Source organism: Rutilus rutilus (genome assembly GCF_951802725.1).
Source record: "Rutilus rutilus genome assembly, chromosome: 11".
Lineage (NCBI taxonomy): Eukaryota > Metazoa > Chordata > Actinopteri > Cypriniformes > Leuciscidae > Rutilus > Rutilus rutilus.
The window spans coordinates 12,744,672-12,766,826 of NC_140216.1; the positions used below are offsets into that span (position 1 = coordinate 12,744,672).

Here is a 22,155-nt window from a genome sequence, read left to right on the forward strand (position 1 = left end):
ACATGAATGAATCAGAGTGGAATCTCTGATTTCATAAATGCAGCAAAAATAATATTAACCAATAACGTCAAAGTGACCAAATTCTGTCTTGATGGATAAAATCAAGTTCCTATTGGAAATGTCACTTTACGGAAGTTGAATGTGGGCATTTTTTGACTTTGAGGGGAAAGTAAGTCCTGCAATTAAATGAACACAAGAACATCCCTGGGCTAGTTTTAGCTGGAACACTATTTCAACTAAAAACGAAAAACTTTTTTACATGTATGCGTTTTGGCCATTCATTTACACGTTATTGTCTCAGTGTAAACTACAGAAGCGCATATTTGTGGGAACGGTGATGTCATGTACATGCGTTTTACGTGTTCAGTCTATAGGCGCGTAGTGTTTCTTCACAAAGTGAGATCGCCAACTACTGCCAAATAATAGTCATTTTCACGGATCCATGTGAACGTGAATCATTTTGATAATGTTGTTGTATGCACGCAAAAAAACACAAAGGAAAAACCTGTCTGTTTATAGTACATCGTTGTCGTGAGCTCTGAGAACAAAATCCATCATTGAACATTTCTATGCTTTCTTCATTATACTTGACATTTATTATTATTTCTCTTTTGTGCGTAACTTTAATCTGTGGTTCAAACCCTTCTGGATCAGTTTTGGCCGATGGAAGAGTTTTGAACTGAACTCTGAATCACTGCATCCCAGAGGAATCGACAACAAAACAAATACAGGGACTACAGCACTGTGTCTCTGTATGACCAAAAACATGAACGACAACAAACAACTCCTGATGACTGCTTTAAAAAATCTGGACAAAGACCTATCACGACAAAACAACATTCAAAACTCTTACAAGACCCGGACGGGTATGATATCACACCAGCAGAAGGTCCTGCGCTTAAACATTCAGCTGAACAGTCACCAATCTGATGGTGTGTTATGTCATCATCCATTTGTCTAAACCATTCTGCTCAAGTATTGTTTTTTTCTTTTTGAGTTTACTTGGCAAAAACAGTCATAGCGAGATTCCCATGAAGACATAACGTGAAACTTTGAGAGATGAAATATGAATAAGACCCAGTTTTGAAACGTTACTCTCTGAGTTTAGTCTTTCATCCTTTCGTCCCAGTTAAGGGTTGCAGTGTCCCACACTGTCCCAGTATTTGTTTAGATGTGTTTGTTTTGTAGCTCTTTTTCTCAGTCAGTCAGTTTTTAGGCATTGTTGGAGTCGACCTCTCCTAGCAGCCAGTACGTCCTCATCCGTCCCTTTCCCTTCATCTCAACATCCCCTCTGAGCTCCAGCTGGAAGCAGTTGAATTCCTCCAGTATGGCCCGTGTGGCTTCTGACACATGGATCTTCAGGGCTGATGGAAGAGGTATAAGTACACAGTAGATTATTAAAAAAAAAATTGTTTGCATCAAATTAAATACTGTAACTAAGGATCATTATATTGTTTAGTTGCAAGCAAACTAAATGCAGTTTATAATTTATTATAATAAATTACAATTTATATAAATTAAAAAGCAAAAATGAGTCTATTAGTACACGTGCATACAATAAATAAGTAAAAACAAGAAATGACATTTTTAATGTCAATTTAATGATCCTTGCTGAATAATGACCAAAACCAAATGACCAATATGACCAAACATATGTAAATATTAACAGCTATTTAAGGATTCATCATCCACTTGATGAATGGGTTTTCAAATTGTCATTGCTCTTCCCAGGATAATACTGTTACTTATCACTATATTTTTGTGTATTTATATGGTCATTATGGCTCCCCACTGCACAGTTTTACTCTGTAAAGTGATTTACAAATCCCTAATCAGTTCAACTGAATAAACGAATAGAACCGGTTTTCACATTCAGTGAGCTTAACCAATCATAACAGAGATCATTTATATACATCATTTTTAAAGATGCAGTAGTAAATAATGGGTTCCATTCCATCTGTCAGAAAGAGGGTGCAAAATTATCATTTTAATCACTCTACTGTTCAAAAGTTTAGGGTCAGTAAAATTTTTTTTAAATAAATTACTACTTTTATTAATCAAAGATGCATTAAATTGATCAAAAGTGACAGTAAAGACCTTTATAATGTTACAAAAGATTTCTATTCTAAATAAATGCGGTTCTTTTGAACCTCATCAAAGACTGCTAAAAATTTATGGCTGTTTCCACAAAAAATATTAAGTAGCTCAACTGTTTACAACATTGACAATAATAAGAAATGTTTCTTGAGCAGAAAAATTAGCATTTTAGAATGTTTTCTGAAGGATCATTTAACGCTAAAAATTCAGGTTTGCATCATAGGAATATACATTTTAAAATATAATAAATTTAATTTATAATAGAAAAGAGTTATTTTAAATTGTAATAATATTTCAAAGTAGTACAAATAATGCAGTCTTGGTGAGCATAAGAGACTTAAAAAAAAAAAACTTACCGACCCCCAACTTTTTACAATAGTGTAAATTACAAATACTGCAGTGAAAAACCTTCACTAACATAATAAATGGACTTAAATGGACAACAGAAGTGTTGAATATCACCCCTTTAAAAGTCTGGAGGCACCTCACCTTCTCCATTGGATTCCATACGTGAAGATGTGTTGACTGTATCGCCAAACAAACAATACCGAGGCATCTTCAAACCAACCACCCCTGCACACACAGGACCTGGACACATGAAAACACACACCCAAACACATATAACCGCCAGTCAAACTTCTCCATTACAGTCAGTCACGAACAAACAGATGCGTCCCAGAGAGGGCTAGACTGCTCTGTGCTCTACTGGTACTCTATTAAACACTTTCATGACCCATGATCCTCACCGCTGTGGATGCCGATGCGTAGGCGGAGCTGCTGGCTGGGTCTGTGGCGGATTCTAAAGGAGTGAACGGCCTCCAGCAGAGCAAGAGACATGCGGGCAATCTCGCGTGCATGCAGTTTCCCGTTCCTCACAGGAAGTCCCGACACCACCATGTAAGCATCGCCGATGGTCTCCACCTGGGGGCGCCACACAAAAACACATCATTACCCTTGTAAAATAAGAAGTGCATTTGATCCTACTGAATGTGCACATGTAGTGTATTTCAAATCTTAAAAGTATAATGAAATTAAAGGCCATTTATGTGTACTTAAATAGATTACGCTTTCATGATTTTGTTTTTAACACACTTAATTAATTAGGATTTTTGGTTACACTTTATTTTAAGGTGTCCTTGTTACAGTGTAATTATATATTTAAGTACTGAGTATATGAACTGTGTACTTCCTATAGGGTTAGGATTAGGTTTGGTTTAGGGTTAGTTGCATGTAATTATGCCTAATTTATAGTAATTACTATGGAGACTAAATGTACCATATGCAACAAGGACATTGTAAAATAAAGTGCTACCCACTTTTTAAGTAGTCTGTGTTACAGTTTAATTAGGCATTTAAGTACTGAGTAATAATAATTTACTACATATACTTACTATAGGGTTAGGTTTAGGGTTAGTTGCATGTAATTATACACAATTTGTAGTAATTACTATAGTAACTGCACGTAATGTGGAACAAGGACACTTTAAAATGAAGTGTTACCAGATTTTACACTGTAATTATACAAATAAAAACAGAAATATTAATAAACAACATGTACTTATAACATGGACTATATAATTAGGGATAGGGTTTGGTTTAGGGTTAGTTAACCCTTTAAAGAAGTACAGTTATTTCGATGTGTTGACTAACATCAGTGGCGGCTGGTGCTAAAAAAATTTGGGAGGGCACAACAAACTGAATTTTTAATTCAGGACTGAATGTAGGCTAATTGATAAATAACAATTTAACAGTGATAATGTAGCTATCATTAGCCTAAAGTTTAGCTAAAACTTCAGCCGGTAGGGTTGGGAAATAGCCAATTGCCAAATAAATCTGAATTTTTGGGCTAAATGGCGATGTATGGTATAATCTGAGTATTTAATTATTATTTTTCTATTTGAATAAAAAAAACCTGTATTTAATTTTTTAATTTTTTATATTTAATATCCTGATCGATATTGTCCTACAAACAATGTTTATATTGAAGGTTATAAAAACAAACATAGTGTAACCTTGCTGTCTATCTGCAGTCTATCCAAAAAAGGGGTCAAATCACATTACATTCTAACATTGCAACATTACAATCTAAAAACAAAATAATGTTTTTTAAAGAAGTAGGCTAGTTAAATTTACTAAACCAAAAAAAAAAAAAAAGCTAATATCATAAAAATACACATGTAGGTTTGAAATTCTCTAGCACATTTATGTTCACCAACAACAACAAATATTCAACAACAAATGTTTTAGCTAAATATATTTATAATTTAGTGCTAATGTATATTTTAGTCAGAATAATTGCGCTCCTATTCTATTGCGCTCCGTCTGTTCGGCGCGCATGCACGCGGCGGCGCTCGTTCACGGAAGTATAGCTTGCAGAAAGCTCGCCCACTCATGACAGCAAACTGGACTTTCTAACATTTACAGATGGAGAATATGTCCGTGAAATGTAAATTATGCACTGAGGAAATTATTGCATGTCACTTCAGCTTATGGCTAAATACTAATAGAGGTACATTTGTTTCCACCAATCGCTGCACAAGCTAAGGTTACGTATGATGACGAAAGCACGTTAGTGCGAGCCCTCCCGGAACCCATAGAGAATGCATTGCAGTGCCTGCAGTTCGAAAAAAAAAATCTTTGAATGTAAGTCTATGGGAACACTCTGGGCGATTCTCAGCCAGAGTGAAATCGCCCAAAAAGAGGCGGTACTCCACAGAACGTGACTCGGCGCTGATTGGACTATATCCAGAGGCAGAACAACAGTGAGTGACTGCTAGCGTAACTCTGTGGTTGAATGAGATAGTGATTGAAAGTCCCTTTCACACTTTGGTGGTGCGTCGCCCGATCGCCCTAATGAAGAAACCGCCGCTGACTAACATACTAAAGCCCTTATAAAGTAAGTGTGCAATTCAATGTTACATTTAAAGTTTATATATTTTAAATGTACTAAATTACAATTTCATCACTATAAATATATGTAATTACTGATATGTAATTACTAACTTATACATAAATGAAATTAAAGTATGTTTAAAGTATATTTACCAAAATGTTTGCCAGTACATTAAACAGTAAACTTGAACCATATTTCAAATATAATAGAAGTAATTATGAAATTACATATAAACATGTACTTAAGTCCTACTTAAGTGGGTCAAAAACATTTTTATTTAATTGCAACTAACATGTAATAAAGTGCCTGAAACCATTGTTCAGATTGGACTTAACAATGAAACATTTGATTCAAATCCTATTTATTTTGTTAGTGCACATTACTAGTCTTGTGGTGAATAATTCATCCGTGCAAGTTAATACACACACGCACACACACACACACACACACACACACACACACACACACACACACACACACACACAGACGTTGTAATATTTAATCAATATGGCCTTCCTTCTCTGATGACGTCAGTAGACATCACCTTCAAATGTCAGTCTGCTTTGACATCGAGGTGAATGGAACCTACTTTTCTAGATCCAATCAATTCCCAGTGGAAAAAAACAAGCCACACCCTCTATTTTCACTCAGAAAAAATACATTACAATACTGAAGTAAAGTCGGTCGCAACTTTAAGTATATTCCTTTAAAGTATATTATTTCCATAATAAGTAAAAGTATACAAAAGTATTCTACTTTTTTTACAAGGGTCGGCTCACTGATTGTGAGATGCATCTCAGCCACTTAAACTAATCAAGCGCTCATGTTGTTGAACAAATGCTGAATGTAATGACTCTCTGGAATTACCTTGTACACATCAAAATTGTCGATGATTGCATCAAAGCAAGTGTAGAGATCATTCAGCAGCGTCACCACCTGTGGGATGTACAAATCGACAAATAGATACTGTTTTAACTCAATACTGCACTCATGATTGTCGCAGTAAACTACAAAATTAGCATATCATTATTTCCGTGGGTCTCTTTGAGGAGTGTTTACTGAATTATACCCACTGCTGGAGGTTTTCTTACCTGCATTGGTGTGCTCTCAGCTGATAATGCGGTGAAGCCCACAATGTCACTGAAGTAGATGGTGACAGAGTCAAAAGCTTCTGCCTGCACCAACTCACCTCGCTTCAGCTGCTCAGCCACTGAGCTGAAACAAAAAATGCACACACAATGAGACACGGCCTCATGCCAGAGAGAAAATGATTTCAATTGGCAAAAAAAGATGCCTTGTGGATTCAGACTTTTAGACCCCACTACAGTTGCATGTGCTCTTTTTTATGTTTTATAAAATATGTCCACATCACTTTAAATGAATCATTTAAAAGAACCAGGTTTTGTGAATAAATGTTGCATTAGAATTACACATCTCACATTTTTTACAAACACAACCGATCAAAAGTATTGGGTCGGTAAAATATTTGAATGTTTTTGAAAGAAGTCTCCTAAGCTCACATTTGTATGATCAAAAATACAGTAAAAACAGTAATATTGCAAAATATTATTACAATTTATAACAACTGTTTTCTATTGTATAATATTTTAGAATGCATTTTAGTGAAATTTCAGCATCACTACTCCAGTGTTCAGTGTCACATGATCAATCAGGAATCATTCTAATATACTGATTTGCTGTTCATGAAACATTTCTAATTGATTATTATTAATGTTGAAAACAGTTGTGCTGCTTAAAGTTTTTGTAGAAACCATGATACATATTTTTCAGGATTCAGGAAAAGAACAGTATTTATTTGAAACAGAAATCTTTTGTAATATTATAAATGCATGTAATGCAACTTTTAATTAATTAAATGCATCCTTGATGCATAAAAGCATAAATTACCCTAAAAAATCATACTGATCTGAAGAATCAGTTCAAACGAAAGAATCACATCAGGTGTTGGTAGTGCTTCCAAAACAAAAAGCAGAAATAAACAAGAATAAAAATCATTTATAAATATGAAAGATATGTGTGGGACTTACTGTGGGAGGATCTGATAGAGCAGAGTTTCAGCTTTACGTTTCTCCTCATGGTACGCCTGCGTCCTCTCCTCCACCAACTCCTCCAGGTTATTGGCATACAGCTCCATACGGGACAAGAGGTTATCCAGGATGTTGGAACCAAATCCACTGAGGCCAAAACAGAGACAAGAGATGTGAATGTGTGTCTGATTACTGCAGCATAGGCAGTGCATGCAGATTTCCACAAAAATAAATAAATAAATACATAAAAATTAACACCCATAATACACAAAGTTAATTTCGTATATAATGATTATTAAAGTATATTAATCAATAAACATATTAAGAAATATAAATATTTTAATTTGATTGACTACCGATAAGAGTTTATGTAGATGAACTGAATAATAATAATAAAGCATTCGAAGTTTTGTATTGCCTCATATTAATTAAGAGACTATATATTATATAAGAGTGCTTTTAAAAATTCATTAAATGAATAAAATTAAAATTATGAAAAGTTTAACAATAAACAGTGACCAGTTACATTGACTGAAACTATACACATGACATTAGGCATACAAATTTCAACCCAGAGTCTGCTATTTGGTCAATTTGTCAAGTCACTTGTTCATGAGATGATTTGTGTTTCAGGTACCGGTTATTCTTGCGGAGCAGTACTTTAATCTGGCTGAAGTCTGGCCTCTCGTTGACGTCTTCAGACCAGCAGCGCTGCATCAGCTGTCCCATCTCATCGCTGTGGCTCTGAGGACACAGCAGCGGACGCAGGTACGGCCACCGGCCCTCCACCACACGCTCTATGATCTCTGAAACAGAAATTACAGACAGCAAAGGAGGAACATGTAAATAAACATTCTCCTGACAATGAGTTACATAACTCTCTATCACAGGAAATAACATGCATAGATTAGAAAATAGAGTTAGCATATCAAATTTCACAGAAAAACAGCGAGAGTGATCGGACTCCCTGCTGGTGTGAGAAAAAGAGAGACAGAGACAGACAGAGTAAAAGAGATGAAAGTGTCATTCACAGGTTTTGAGAAGACCTTGGACTTAACAAATGTCTTCACAGCAATCAATGCGAGTAATGATGACAGGACCTTCCTGTCTCACTGCTCCTTTATCTTTATTCGTGGACCTTTAAGTGCATAGCTGGCTCTAAAATACGATTGGATGAACCGCTTGCAAAGCGGCTGTAGCTTATTTATACACAAGTGTGGTTCTACTAGTTTCCAAACGAGTTTCCACCACTCTGTTTGCCATTGTTCATCAAGCACATAGTCCCGTCTCAAACTCACTCACACATTTTGGCACTCAGGCCCCGTTTACACGATGGGAAAACGCAGATATTTCCCTGCGTTTTGGCCTGTCATTTACACGAAAACGCCGTTTTTATCCAAGAAAACGATTATTTCTAAAAACTCCGGCCAAAGTGGAGATTTCTGAAAACGCCGGTTATGTGTTGCCGTGTCAACTGGGAGAAACGGGGTTTTAGGTTCTCAAACGTCACATTATGCGCCAGAAAACGCTTACGTCATGTGAGCGCCCTATGTTTAGAGTTTGTTTGGCTGCTATTTGATCATGGATGCTGTTAAGGTGGTACTCATTTTTACTTTTGTGCAAACGGTTTTGGCCTGTTTGCATTTGCTTCGCTGTCTGTCCGCACAAACGAATCTCGCGCCATGTCTGTTGTTTTGAAAGGAACTGGAAGTCGCTCGTGCTATTCCTTGTTGTCGATTTTGAGGATTCTGATTGGCTTGCATGGCTTTATCCTTCTCCCTACACTGCCGCCCATAGGTTTGGCATAATTATGATGTTGCTCGACGGTGTATTTATGCGGGTTGATGTAAACGACAACTTTTTTGAAAACGATGTTGTGTGCACGATGTTATTTTTGAAAACGGAGGGGGAGAAATATTCGTTTCTCTAAATACCCGGCTATGTGTAAATATGGCCTCAAACAAACAGATAGTAGTACAGAAATTTAAACATTGTGGCTTTAATACATTTAATTATTTATTGATGTCTTAAATTGTCAACTATTGCCAATGTTCCCTATAGAATCCATCCATCCATCCATCCATCCATCCATCCATCCATCCATCCATCCGTCCATCCATCCATCCATCCATCTATCTATCTATCTATCACTCTGTGCAAACTGTCAATACCAGTGTCTCTGTCATTCTCTCACTGATGTCTTTGAATCCCTTTGTTCTCATGGTGAGCTGGCGCTGCTCCAGATATGCCGCTAATGTTTTGTTGTCTTTCTTTAATGCAGCGACTGGCATGTGTGCGGTGATCCGTTTATGAGTATGGGTGACATCGCCAAGTTTATGTGAATGTGTGTTTGTGTCCATGTTTCCACCACCCACCACCTACATAAGCAATACTGACACTGATAGAATGTAAATAAGACACAGAACATAACAGAACATAGGCTTCCCATCCCAAAACACACAAAATAAAGCAAGCAGCGGAGACAGTTACTGTCACAGCTGAAAGTGACCAGGACACTTCTAAACTTTTAAATGCAGCATAATTTATAAACAATATCTCTATTGCAAGTATTTATTTGAGTGTGTGTATATATTGGCATACTGAACACTTAGACATTTCTGAATGTCATTGCAGTAAAAAATAAATTAATAAAAAGATTTCAAAACAAGTGTCATTTGTAAAAATTCTACTCAAACCTTTCTCAGAACCAACTTAACTTTCCTGAGCCATTTTTACAATGACTTTTAATCAACTGGTGTTTTATTTAAAACCTAAGTGTACTGGTGTTACCTGTTACCTTTAAAATAAATGGCACTTGATTTGATATTTTAAAGGTGAACTAAGTAACTTTTTTTACCTTAACTGAACAGCTTCGGAGTCATTGGAATGGTTATATTACTTATTTCGGGTTGAATGGTGGTCGTTTCGCACCCCCCTGGTGCCCGTGAGCGGAAAATACGCACTTGCAACTTTGGGGCGGCGGGCCGCCGCGTCAGGAAGTCTCGCGTGATATCAGGTCTCGCGATGTAAACGATTGCTTTACGGCCAAAAGAAATCTGCTAAAATGCCGTCATTATTGCGCTCCCTCACGCTGTTCGAACCTGAATGAAGAAGGCGTTTTAAAGAATATCCCATCTGCTTTGATGTTCGTTGATCTACTAGCCTCTGGTGTCTGAGAATAGCCAACGAGTTTTTACAACAGTGTTGTCAAATATCTATTCCGAAGCTGCGGGGGAGCTCTAGAGAGAAACCTGCGAGCAAAAAGCGAGAATACAGCGAAGAAATCCCGAAGTTACTGAATGCAGCTTTAAGTGTGCAAAGACTTTTTGGGCCCTATTTTAACGATCTGAAACACAAGTGTCAAAGCGCAAAGCGCAAGTAACTTTGTGGGCGGGTCTTGGCGCTGTTGCTATTTTCCCGGCGGGATAAATGACTCTTGCGCCTGGCGCAAATCTAAAAGGGGTTGGTCTGAAGTAGCTTCATTATTCATAGGTGTGGTTTGGGCGTAACGTGAAATAAACCAATCAGAGCGACATCTCACATTCCCTTTAAGAGCAGGCGCACTTGTTCTATAGCGGATTCCTACTATAACGGCGGATTTGCCAGGCGCACGACAGGAGCGGTTCAAGGCCGAGGAGACTGACGTTCTCGTCAGGGACGTTGGGGATGGAGAAACACACCCAAATTAACTTCGGTTAAACAGGCGTATGATAATTTGGGTAAATGTGTAAGCTAGATGTAAGCTTTTATAATAAAATGTCTATCTATCTATCTATCGTAATAATGTATGATTTGCAAAAATAACTGCTGCGTCTGTGTGTAGATGAGAGAATCAAAGTGTATGCGCGTTGTGCACACGCTACATTGATTAAGGCCAAGCATGCGCCCTTAAAATAACATATGAATAACATGCGCCACTGACTTTAAACTGTTTTTTTTCGGTCAGTGGTGGAATTGTTTTCTAAACCTGTAAAATAGCATGAGGGAACGTTTGCGCCGGAACACGCCTCCTCTTTGCGCTGAACCGCCCCGGGGAGCGCAAGTGTATTTCCTAGTTTACCGACGTGCGTCTGTGGAGGGAAAAGTCCGCTTTGCGCAGGTGCAAAATAGGAATGATACATGCGTCGGTGTACAAAGTCAATTGCGCTGGGTGCAAGATAGGGCCCTTAGGACTCTATTACTAATGCTTTGGCAAATTGGACTTTGACTTTTGGAAAGTTATTTTCATCTTGCTCACAAAGTGAGTGAGTGAGAGAGAGTGAGAGAGAGAGAGAGAGAGAGAGAGAGAGGTGAGGTGAATGTAGACACACAGATGACATGGAATGGAAAAATGACATAACACAAAGTGTTATCAGTGTAATTAGCTGCATAATCTGTGTCTTATTAACACATTTTATTTAATGCTGTTTTGATTCACATCAAAGAGCTAAACGAGAAAGCACTCTCACCTGCATAATGGCTTAACCATTCTTGTGAGTGGAATGCTGCAATATTCATATTCACAAATAAAAACTTCTCTTGAAAGCATGAAATAAAATGTATGTCTCTTTTATGCTTCTCTAGGGATTAAACAGTGATTAAACGGCACTTTTTAGAGTCTGTTGCTAAAATGGAAAATTCCAATATGAAAATTCAGCAAAGCCAGCATTGGCTGATAAATAAGAGTGTCTATGATAAAGAATAGGAAAACATTTTTTTTAAATAAAGTGTAACATACCAAGTTCTAAGAAATGTACTCTTTGTATTCATGTTGGTTTTCAGTGTTACTAACTTGTTGACTAAAATGAAAACTAAAACTTTTAAAAATAATTTCAGTCATTAAAATATTGATGAAATAAAATCAAACAATAAATATCACATGAAACTTAAAAATTAGAAATGTTGCATTGGCATCTAACATGAAACTGTATACATTTTTGTATAAAAATGAAACTAAAACTTAAACTGAAATGACAAAGAATTACACAAATTGTTATAAAAACAAATTAAAATGAAAACTATCAATAAAAGTTAATTAAAAAATAAATAAACACTATAATAGTATATAATTATTAAAATAACACTGGCTGGTATCATATGGTTTTGAATATGTCAGTTACGTTATTTTATATATAGTGTATATATTGATTAAATTAATTAAATATCATTAATTTGGGGAGTCGCAGCACATTACATTTCTAAAATATGATATCAGGACAGTTGTATCACCCTGATATTTCTGACTTTAAGCCTATCAAAAAAATCTAAATGAACTTTAATTCAGAAATTAAGAACATGCCTGAAGAGGTGTATTCACATCATTGTATTTATGCATTACATTTGAATGTACTTTTGAATAAATTAATAGATCTGGACACAGTAATAACATGTTGATTATACCTGTACAGTATTATGTGTGAGCTCTGACCTTTGGGGCTGAGACAGGGACCTTCCAGGTAGAAGACACCCTTCAGCAGGGCGAGTTCCTGCAGGATGATACCAAAGCTGTAGACGTCACTCTTTTGTGTTCCACATGCAGGGGGGTTGTCGGCACGCAGAAGCTCTGGGGCCGTCCACAGCTGGCCTACATATGCAAACATTGATATTACGGGCTTCTCCACACGCATGCATTCTATATCTACGTACGTGTTGCCATGGTACTCACGTGCATAGAAAGCGTGCAGATCCTCTAAGTTGTTCTCCTTGCGGAAACTTTCCAGACCATAATCTGTGATCTTCAGCACGAAGCGGCTGTCCACCACGCAGTTGGAAGACTTCAGGTTGCCATGAGAGACAATGACGCTGTTGTGGAGGAACGCCATTCCCTGAGTGGTGAAAAGATGACACTCTTACAAAGACATCTGACAGCATCCATCGTATTTACCAACACCGCACCACGAAAATATTAATTAAAGACTCCTTTGCAACTGCAATAACGCTTTCTGGAGTCATAATTTGCCAGTCAGGGAAGTGACATCCTCATAAACCCTTTCAAATTACACACGTCTCACCACTGCATAATGTCAAACCAAGAACAGTATTTTAAAATATGTAAAGCATTTTGCTGTAGATTCATAGAAACATTAAAACAGCATGACATCTTTCCCTTTCCTTCTCCCTCTGAGATTAAAGGGATAGTTCACCCAAAAATGAAAATTCTGTCATTAATTACTCACCCTAATGTCGTTCTAAACTCGTAAGACTTTCGTTAATCTTCAGAACACAAATTAAGATATTTGTAATGGAATCTGAGAGATTTCTATCCCTCGATTGACAGCTACACAACTACCAATTTAGACTAAATCGCTCGATTCATATGGATTAGTTTTACGATCTCTTTATGAATTTTTTTGTCAAAGTGGTAGTTGTGTAGCTGTCAATGGAGGAACAGAAATTCAGATCTTCGAGATAGATTTATCTCTTCGAAAACAGAGATTCGTGTTCCAAAGATGAACGAAACACTAATGGGATGGAACAACATGAGGGTGAGTAACTGATGACAGAATTAAAATGTTTGGGTGAACGAACCGTTTAAGGCGAGACGCTACAGGTGAATAGGGTAACATTTTTAACTAGCAGATATCACCATGAAACTTTCCCAGTTGATTACCTACATTAAGATGAGAAAAAAATGTATTACAAGTTTTCTGTAATTTAATGTTTAAATATGCAAATTAGGCCATATCGAATTAAATATGCGCTAATTTGCATATATTTTAAGTATCCAATACTAAATCTGAGTATTGGATAAAGCCAGGTTAAATTGGGAAAAAAATTACAGAGGGATTTATGGATATCTACTTTTGTTATCCTGTAAATCAGAAAATACTGTCAATAGCCTTAAAAAAATGATTTTCACCATGTTTTTTGGAATAAAATGTTATATAAATCAGGCTAGGAATAATATATTTACAAATCCCTCTGTAAATGTCTTCATAATATAACTAGGTACAAGACTGGAAAGTTTGGTGTATATAGGTGCTACTGAAGTGGAGATTTCGGACTTGGACTATGAGAGAAAAGTCATTTTGAGAAAACGGGCTTTAAAGATTTATCATCAGCCAATGAGATTGCGCATTCAGTCCTTTTACTTTCACGATTGGTTGCTGATAAAAAGGAAATGACCATATTTGGATCGCGGAGCAGCATGTTGATTAAGAACGCCAACTTTTGTTGAATTTATGAAAAATCTACAGACGCAAACAGACAAAGTGTAATAAAATAAAGACCTAAATGTGTATTTCGGACTTTTTTTCACCACAAGTCTGTTATTGAAGACAAATATCCCAAAATCTCAAAATTGACCAGTAAAAAAAAGAAGATGTTTTTGCCTGCCGTGTCTCGCCTTAAGCTAAGAAGGTGAAATGCTCACCCTAACGATGTCACTGATCAGAGAATAGCGGAACATCCAGTCCAGCGTGATTCCATCACTCTCCATTAGGTCCTACAGGTCACAAACACACATATAAACACACTATTAACTACAACTTTTGCCTCAATAAACTCCTAATTACTGCTGATTAATAGTTAGTAAGGTAGTTGTTAAGTTCATGTATTGGGTAGAATTAAAGGCCCCAATATACACACAGCGAAGTTCTTTTTCGTTCTTTGCTTAGGGGTAAAACGAAGTTCGGAATACGTGACCAGCAATATACTGTCAGCGAACATTCGATGCCGCCCACACTGCTGAGAAATACGTTTAGATGAATATGTAAAAATGTGCAGCATGCTTTCCTCTCAAAATTGAGAAAACAGCAAGCATTTTTTCTAATAAAGCATAAGAAACACAACCTGCACAAGCTCTGCACTTCGGCACGAATCATGTCACGATTATTTATATAGCACTTTATACAATAGATTTCATGTTTTATCGTGGACGTCTGACCTCGACTGGGTGAACAGTGGAAATTAAGCGGAAAAGATTTTCACGTGAAAGGCGGCGGAGTCTCCATACACACCTAACTATTACGTAATCGCCACGGACCAATGGTAGTAGAAAAGGTGTTTACCAGCCGGAGCCAAACCTTTCTGGAAAGTTCGATTTGGCCAACTGTTTAGAACTCCAAACGAAGTTAATTTTGGCTTGATTTTGTTCGAAATGACGTCACATCAGTTTGTTGTTCGATTTTGCTTGAAGTATATCGGGGCCTTAAGGGATGTAGATTATGGTCATGCAGAATAAGGCATTAATATGTGCTTTAGAAGTACTAATAATACAAGTAATATGCAAGTTAATAAGCAACTAGTTAATAGTGAGAATATTTGTTATAGTTATAGTGAGAAGAGCTTATACTGTATGTGATGGTAGAAAAACATGTTTTTATTTGTTTAATTATTCATTATTTATTTATGCATGCATGCACGTATGCAGGGAAAATACTAAGGTATGTACAAATTGGAATCCTTATTGTTGAGCCCTGGTTTGTGTAACAAAATGTGTGGCATAAATATGAGCCATCGAAGGCGGATAAAGCAGTCGTGTTCGTGAGTGTTTACCTGTAAGCTGCCTCGAGGGCAGTACTCAGTAAGGATGCAGATGTTGGGTGTGTCGATACAAGCGCCAATAAAGCGCGTCAGGTGCTCATTCTGAACATCTCGCATCTATAACAGTAATGAACAAAGAGAGAGAGAGAGAGAGAGAGAGAGAGAGAGCTGTTTAGTCCCTCTTTTTCCATCAGTCCCCAGCTATTAATATCTCCCAGAACATCATATAAACTTAATTATGACGAAGGCACCTGGCAAAAAGCACAAAACGGCATGGACGCACACTTACATGTTTGAGTTCAAACAGCACTTTCCTGGTGAGCTCAATGCGTTTCTTGTTGACATACTTAATGGCTGTTATGTTTCCCTGGAAAAGAGGCAGTAATGCACATTAGTTTCACCCTGATTGTGGTCGTGGGCTTAGCAAAGTGTCCGAGGACTTTGGAGACAGAAGAAATGCCTCATCATTTGCGAGAAAAAAAGAGCAACATAATGAGTTAATTAAGCATCATCCTAATTAATGGAGAAAATGATGACATGTGGACATGAATAGCACTCATCCTCAGGGGTTCTGCTTAATTGGAGAGGAGCTAGATCAACAGATGAAGAACTGGCCATTAGCCTGGGCAAGCCGATGGTATTATGGTGGAACTAAAGACGAACCCTTCCATTATTTGACATGTCAGTTGCTAGGCAGGATATTTTCAAATGTAAAAAAACAGCACACGGATAGAAGAGTAATTAGTAAAACGGAATGAATGAATATAAACCTCTTATGTTGACTCTTCATTGTGTATTTTCATCCATTGTCAAAAAGAAGTACAATTTAGCATACTCTTAAAAATAGTGCTTTTTACAGAAAAAAGAATATACTTAAGTGCAAACTGAGGCCCACACGGAAGAAAATTAATAGGTAAATAAAGTCGTTATTTTAGTTTTTTTTGCGCACAAAAATTATTCTCGTCGCTTGATAAACTCAAGGTTGAGCCACTATGGTCACTTGGACTATTTTAACGATGTCTTTACTAACTTTTCTAGGCCGGCAGAATACAATTACCTAGCAGCCTATGAAGGAGTGAGACAGCTCTCAGATTTCATCAAAAATATCTTAATTTGTGTTCGGAAGTCTTACAGGGTTGGAACAACATGAGGGTGAGTAACTACTGACAGAATTTTCATTTTCAGAATTTTCATTTTCAGACAAATGCTCTTAAATTTAAACAGGATCATGATTTTGAAAATCATCCAATAAGATGAACAATCAGATGAACACATTCTATTTAAAAATGTTTACATTAAAAGACAAAAAGATAATGAGATTCGAATGTGACCTAATGGGCCCAGTGGCCCATCCACCCCTAACCACCAAATCTTTAATACCTTGTAGTAGCCAGTCTTGGCATAGATCTGGAAGTTTCCATCCATAGTCAGCAGTGAGCCGTAGTTAGAGCCTCTCTGTGTGTGGAAAGAGGAGTAAGACATGAGTATGTTTACTTAAACTATTGTAAACTCTTAGAAATGACAGTGTGTTCCCCCTCACCAGTGAGATGGTGAGTTTGCTGCAGGTTCTGCGCAGCATCTTCTCCATGTTACTCATCTGGATGTCCTCCCAGTGCACTCGCCACAGCTGAGCGGTCAACTCGTTCTCCAGCTTCAGCTTCCTGATGCCCGCCGAGTGACAGACAGAGAAAGAGACAGAGAGAGAAAGAAAGAAGAGTATAAATATGCAGAGGAGAGGGACAATGAGAGAAGGGATGCAATGGGGGAAACATCAGATAAAAAAGACAAAGGAGAATAACAAACCCACGTTAAAGATAGTGAGTCATATATGTTAAATAAGACAAGCCAATATGTGTGTCACTGTCAGAAATGGGATATTTAAATGGCACATGTAATAATAGATAAAATATCCCTCAGACGCAAAGAACTTTGACATTTTATTATTAGAAGTATCAGCATTTTTGCAGGATTATTATTATATAATGACTAAAGCATGCAGACATTTATAGAATTAATACAGAGCACAATAAACACAATCGTATTGTCAGTATATATAGTTGGGCTATTCTACAATTACTTATAGACTTATAATAATAAGATAATTTATTAAAACATATGTTGTTTCCTATAAAGGAAGTGTGTAGACTGCAGTTAGAATGTTTGTCATTTGAAAGTGAGCAACAGCATCCACCAGAGCAATTGTAGAGTGACCCACTGAAAAATTTGGTATTCATCGAAACATGGCTGTAAAAAGAGGTAGATGGAATTACAGAAACAGAAGATCACCAATGCACAGATATCTGACAGTCTAAAGCAGGGGTCTCCAACCTTAATGTGAGAGAGCCTTTGAAGGGATAAAATAATAATCTATTTGAGCCTAATTGATATACATTTAGAATAAACCATTTGTCTTCATAATGACAATAACACACTGTTGCTATTTTCACTGCTAGTTATTATTTGCGCGGAAAGCGTCGACGTGTCCCAGTGTTTACGTTCATCCCTAAATAAAAGACATGAAACATAAAAACAAAACGTGACAGCTCTAATCATATGTCCTATGAATTAAAATGAAATGTCTTGATATCCTGACTTAAAGGTAGGGTAGGTAATCCTGTTCAGAAACACTTTTTTTTATACTGGGTGAAATGGTCCTTCCATCCTGATAGTAGTCAATACATTATGTGTTTAGAAAAAGGAATGAAAAAAATCAGACCTCTGTAGCAGCTGCAGGACAGTAAAAACTCTGACCAATCATTGCCATTCGGTGCGAATGTAAAGAACCAATCAGATGCCTTCATGTCTCATGCCCGAGCCCCACTGCGCGCGCTGCCCTGCGTGCACTCATCACATGTCACCGTTCCCGGAAATATTCAGCTCAAAGCACCTGCATATGCAGTCAGCGAAGGCAAACAAGGCAAAAACTACTTCCTCGGACCCTGCCCGCACTCTTGAACGACCTCCTCTGCTTCGCCCTCAACCCCGGACCTGTCCTCGAACCGACGATGCGGTACTTGTCTCCGGACTCGGAGTGTACGTTAGTCTTCATTAGAGTCAACAATGTTTTCATCATGGAAACTCTTACATGCAAAACACCGTATATGTTATGAATCTTACACGAAATTCACCTTCATCACAGTGTAACTGATGGTAATGGAAAAACGTGTATCAATGCAACCTGTTTTTAGTTTTGCCTTATAAATATAGCTCGTTACCTATAAATATAGCTCGTTACCGAATCAAACTTTACCATTATCGATATGCTAGCTTGATAGTGAGTACTAAAAGAAATCTTATTTGTTTATATTCATAGTGATAAAGTTAGGTATTTTATTACATGTGATTCTGACATGATGCCACTGTATGTACTGCGCTCCTTCCTCTCCACTCGTCTCAGGTAATAAATGCGTCTTGTTCCAGCCTGAGCGTTTGGCGTCGCGCGTTCATGTGTTTTGGGGGCGTGGCTTTGGAAGGAGCTCAGAAGGGAGGGGGTGGGAGTGAATGGAAATAATGAGCTGTGTTTATTGCAAATTAAAAGGTCTACAGTCACTCGATTTTTATATTTTCTTTTTCAGAGTACTTACATTTTAATTATGTATTGGTATATAAAGACAGTTTAAACAAATTTGGAATGTTTTTTTTTTTAGAAAAAGGATTACCTACCCTACCTTTAATGAATATCGATGATAAGTAGAGGTGTGACGAGACACGAGATTGGGTTCACGAGACAAGACGAGATTTTTGCACAGTATTCTTAAGAAATCCTCAATGACAAAATTCATGCATTTTGCATTTTGAAATGTTTTAACTGATCATCTTGTAATGAATGCCACTTCAGTTCTACTTTCTAAGTATGAATTATCATATGCATTGAAAGACAACAGCTCAACTGACTGGCTTTGCTCCTGTATGATTTCACTTGAGTCTCTTCAGATCGTACTGTACATGAATTATGAGCTTCCAGAACTTCTGATAGAGGCTGTGTTACATCCTAATTGACCTCCTTTCCACAAATTGAACATAGAAATAAAAACAGTATGAATAACAAAAATAAATAACAGTTTTTTCTTAGTCTTATTAAGTGCAAACAATAAGTGGAACTATAATCAAAGTACTCTCTCAATATTCAAAGTTCAAACAGAGACCAAAACAGAGACTAGAGCTAAGAGGTGGTTAAACCTACACTGTCCAGTCTAAGATAGGTTTGATATTGGGGTGTAGCCTAAATTGCATGCATTCAGGGAGCTCGCGTTTTACTGTTGCCTTCGCGATCGCACATACTTTGTGTACAGGGAGCGGCGGTGCTGAGCGCGCATTCTACAAGATTTATCAGACGCATAGGCTCTTTTGCGCAACGACTCCGCCATGGTCTTGTCAGTCACACTATGGTCAGTCATCTCTCACCCTACTCTTGTCATGTGATCAGTGAACTGTGATTCCTGCTGCACATTGTGCGACTGCAGCTCGTGCAAGATGAGCAAAGCAGACGTTTACAATAGTTTACAATTGAAGCGACCGTTATCCAACTGAATTAAATAGTTTTTATTTCAATAAAAAAGCAAAACGACAGTGGAGGCGGTGCAGCAGTGGGCACTCTAGTGTGATGTAAACATAGCAGTGTCATATTCTATGCTAATTTCACCCTAACGCTCCGTCATGGAAATATCGCGAGACAGCTTTTCACCTTGACGAGAAATCTCATCACATTTTAATATCGTGATACTCTATATGCAAGAACTGGAAGCAACACATTTTAACAGAAAACTCTGACCCTACCCCAACTCTAAATAGAAATATATGTAACACTATGTGTAACATTTATTTAATGTTTTTAAATGTATACAAGTATATAAGTTATAAGTCGTATAAAGAAATAAGTGCAATTAAATAAAAATAAAATTATGGTAATAGAATGTGAACAGCTGAACATCACTGACCTACAGCATATTTGGACAACAGTTTAAACTTTGCCTTTTTAATAAAGCACAACCATCATTGGCTGCAATCCTCAGCATGAATTTAACAGAAATCATATGCATTTCATTGTCATTGGATACATGGCCACATTTCGAATAAAGTGATGAAGTCATGGAGACGTAGAATGAGCTGCTATATCTGTCTCTGTCGTGGTCTGGCAGTAAGTTCCCTAATTAAACATCAGGAACAGATAGAGGAGAAAGACAGAAAGAAAGACAGACAGAGAGATATAATATATCAGACCCATATCGCCCAAAGATCAGTATTTTCACACCTGACATGTAGTGTTACACTATGTCTACACTGCAGGCCAATGACGCCACAAAAACAAGAATGCTCATGTTATAATCAATAAAGCTTCATTAAAGCGCTCTAAATTTGTTATGTCGCTTGCTCTCAGTATAGACACTGTGTTTATCTGCACGGGTTTCAACTGACCTGTATATGAAGACTGTGACCGTTACGATGATGATAAAAATGAAGCACACCACTATGGAGATCATCTGGTGCATGGTGACCGTCTCTGAGGAACAAAACCAAGAACACAATGTCCACACATAATTTCATTATATTTCACAGAGACAGCAGTAAAGTAATCTAACCTGCTGCAATCATTTCATACATTTTATTCTGTCATTTATTCATACATTTCATAAGATAAAGTTTCAATGAGAACTTCCATTAACTTCCAACAAAAATCCATTACAATGAGGGCTGTTGCTAAGTAGGCCAATTTTTCTTGACAAAGGACTAAATCTTAATCAGATACAGTAGGTAATTTCCACAATGTGGTACATTTTATGTTTTCATCATGTGTCTTAATATGCTGGAACTTAAAACTTACATTCACATTGATGATAACATCATTATTTTTACCTGTTCAAAAGTTTGGGGCTAATTTTTTTAAAAGAGATTTATACTTTTATTAATCAAAAATGCATTCAATTGATCAGAAGTGACAGTAAACTATTTTCTAATCTATTTCAATTTCAAAACGTTCTATTCATCAAAGAATCTTGAAAATATATCATGGTTTCCACAAAAATGTTTACAATGATGATATTAAGAAATGTTTCTTGAGCAGCAAATCATCATATTAGAATGATTTCTGAAGGATCATGTGACACTGACGACTTGACTAATGGCTGATGTAAAATCACAGGAATAAAAACATTTTTAAATGTACTCAAATAGAAAACAGTTAATCTAAATTGAAATAATGTGTTTCACAATATTACTGTTTTACTGTATTTTCGATCAAACAAATGGTTTAACCCGGTGAGCATAAGAGACTTTTAAAAAAGCATAAAAAAATACTACCGATCCCAAATTTTTTTAATGGTTGTGTAAATAATTCCCCTATTTTAATATGAGCCATTTTGGTCTGGGTCCTTAATGACATCATCCTCCAGGAAGTGACAATTTTGCAGGGAAAACAACAATACAAACATTAGTAAGTATTGTGTTATGTTTTGTGCTATTAGTTGGTTTCCATCTTATCCTATAATTTGTATGGTCATCCTATAATTGGTATGGTTGACGTGCCTGATCTTTACCAGAACATATTACAGTAAGTCTGGTGTATCCTTTCACAAGCATTTTAATTTCAAAAATTGATGAGACCACAGAGAAAATGAAGCCCTCACAATAATGATGAACTGCTATGTGGTATTTTTG

The 22,155-nt window shown here is 36.9% G+C and overlaps 1 protein-coding gene across 1 annotated transcript in view; it reads right to left on the bottom strand.

Annotated features, from left to right (window-relative positions):
* Positions 1 to 251: 251 nt before the first annotated feature.
* The window catches only part of npr1a (natriuretic peptide receptor 1a), a 116,154-nt gene continuing 94,250 nt past the window's right edge, over positions 252 to 22,155 (bottom strand). Inside the window, exons 8-22 of the mRNA XM_084424018.1 lie at positions 20,917 to 21,001; positions 17,042 to 17,162; positions 16,882 to 16,956; positions 15,791 to 15,868; positions 15,514 to 15,618; positions 14,390 to 14,461; positions 12,683 to 12,842; positions 12,446 to 12,601; positions 7,676 to 7,844; positions 7,039 to 7,185; positions 6,082 to 6,205; positions 5,858 to 5,926; positions 2,844 to 3,018; positions 2,587 to 2,685; positions 252 to 1,364 (exon numbers count right to left, since the gene is read on the bottom strand). Coding sequence (XP_084280144.1) covers positions 1,213 to 1,364; positions 2,587 to 2,685; positions 2,844 to 3,018; positions 5,858 to 5,926; positions 6,082 to 6,205; positions 7,039 to 7,185; positions 7,676 to 7,844; positions 12,446 to 12,601; positions 12,683 to 12,842; positions 14,390 to 14,461; positions 15,514 to 15,618; positions 15,791 to 15,868; positions 16,882 to 16,956; positions 17,042 to 17,162; positions 20,917 to 21,001 — 1,787 coding nt within the window. The 3' untranslated portion in view covers positions 252 to 1,212. The remainder of the gene's footprint in view (positions 1,365 to 2,586; positions 2,686 to 2,843; positions 3,019 to 5,857; positions 5,927 to 6,081; positions 6,206 to 7,038; positions 7,186 to 7,675; positions 7,845 to 12,445; positions 12,602 to 12,682; positions 12,843 to 14,389; positions 14,462 to 15,513; positions 15,619 to 15,790; positions 15,869 to 16,881; positions 16,957 to 17,041; positions 17,163 to 20,916; positions 21,002 to 22,155) is intronic.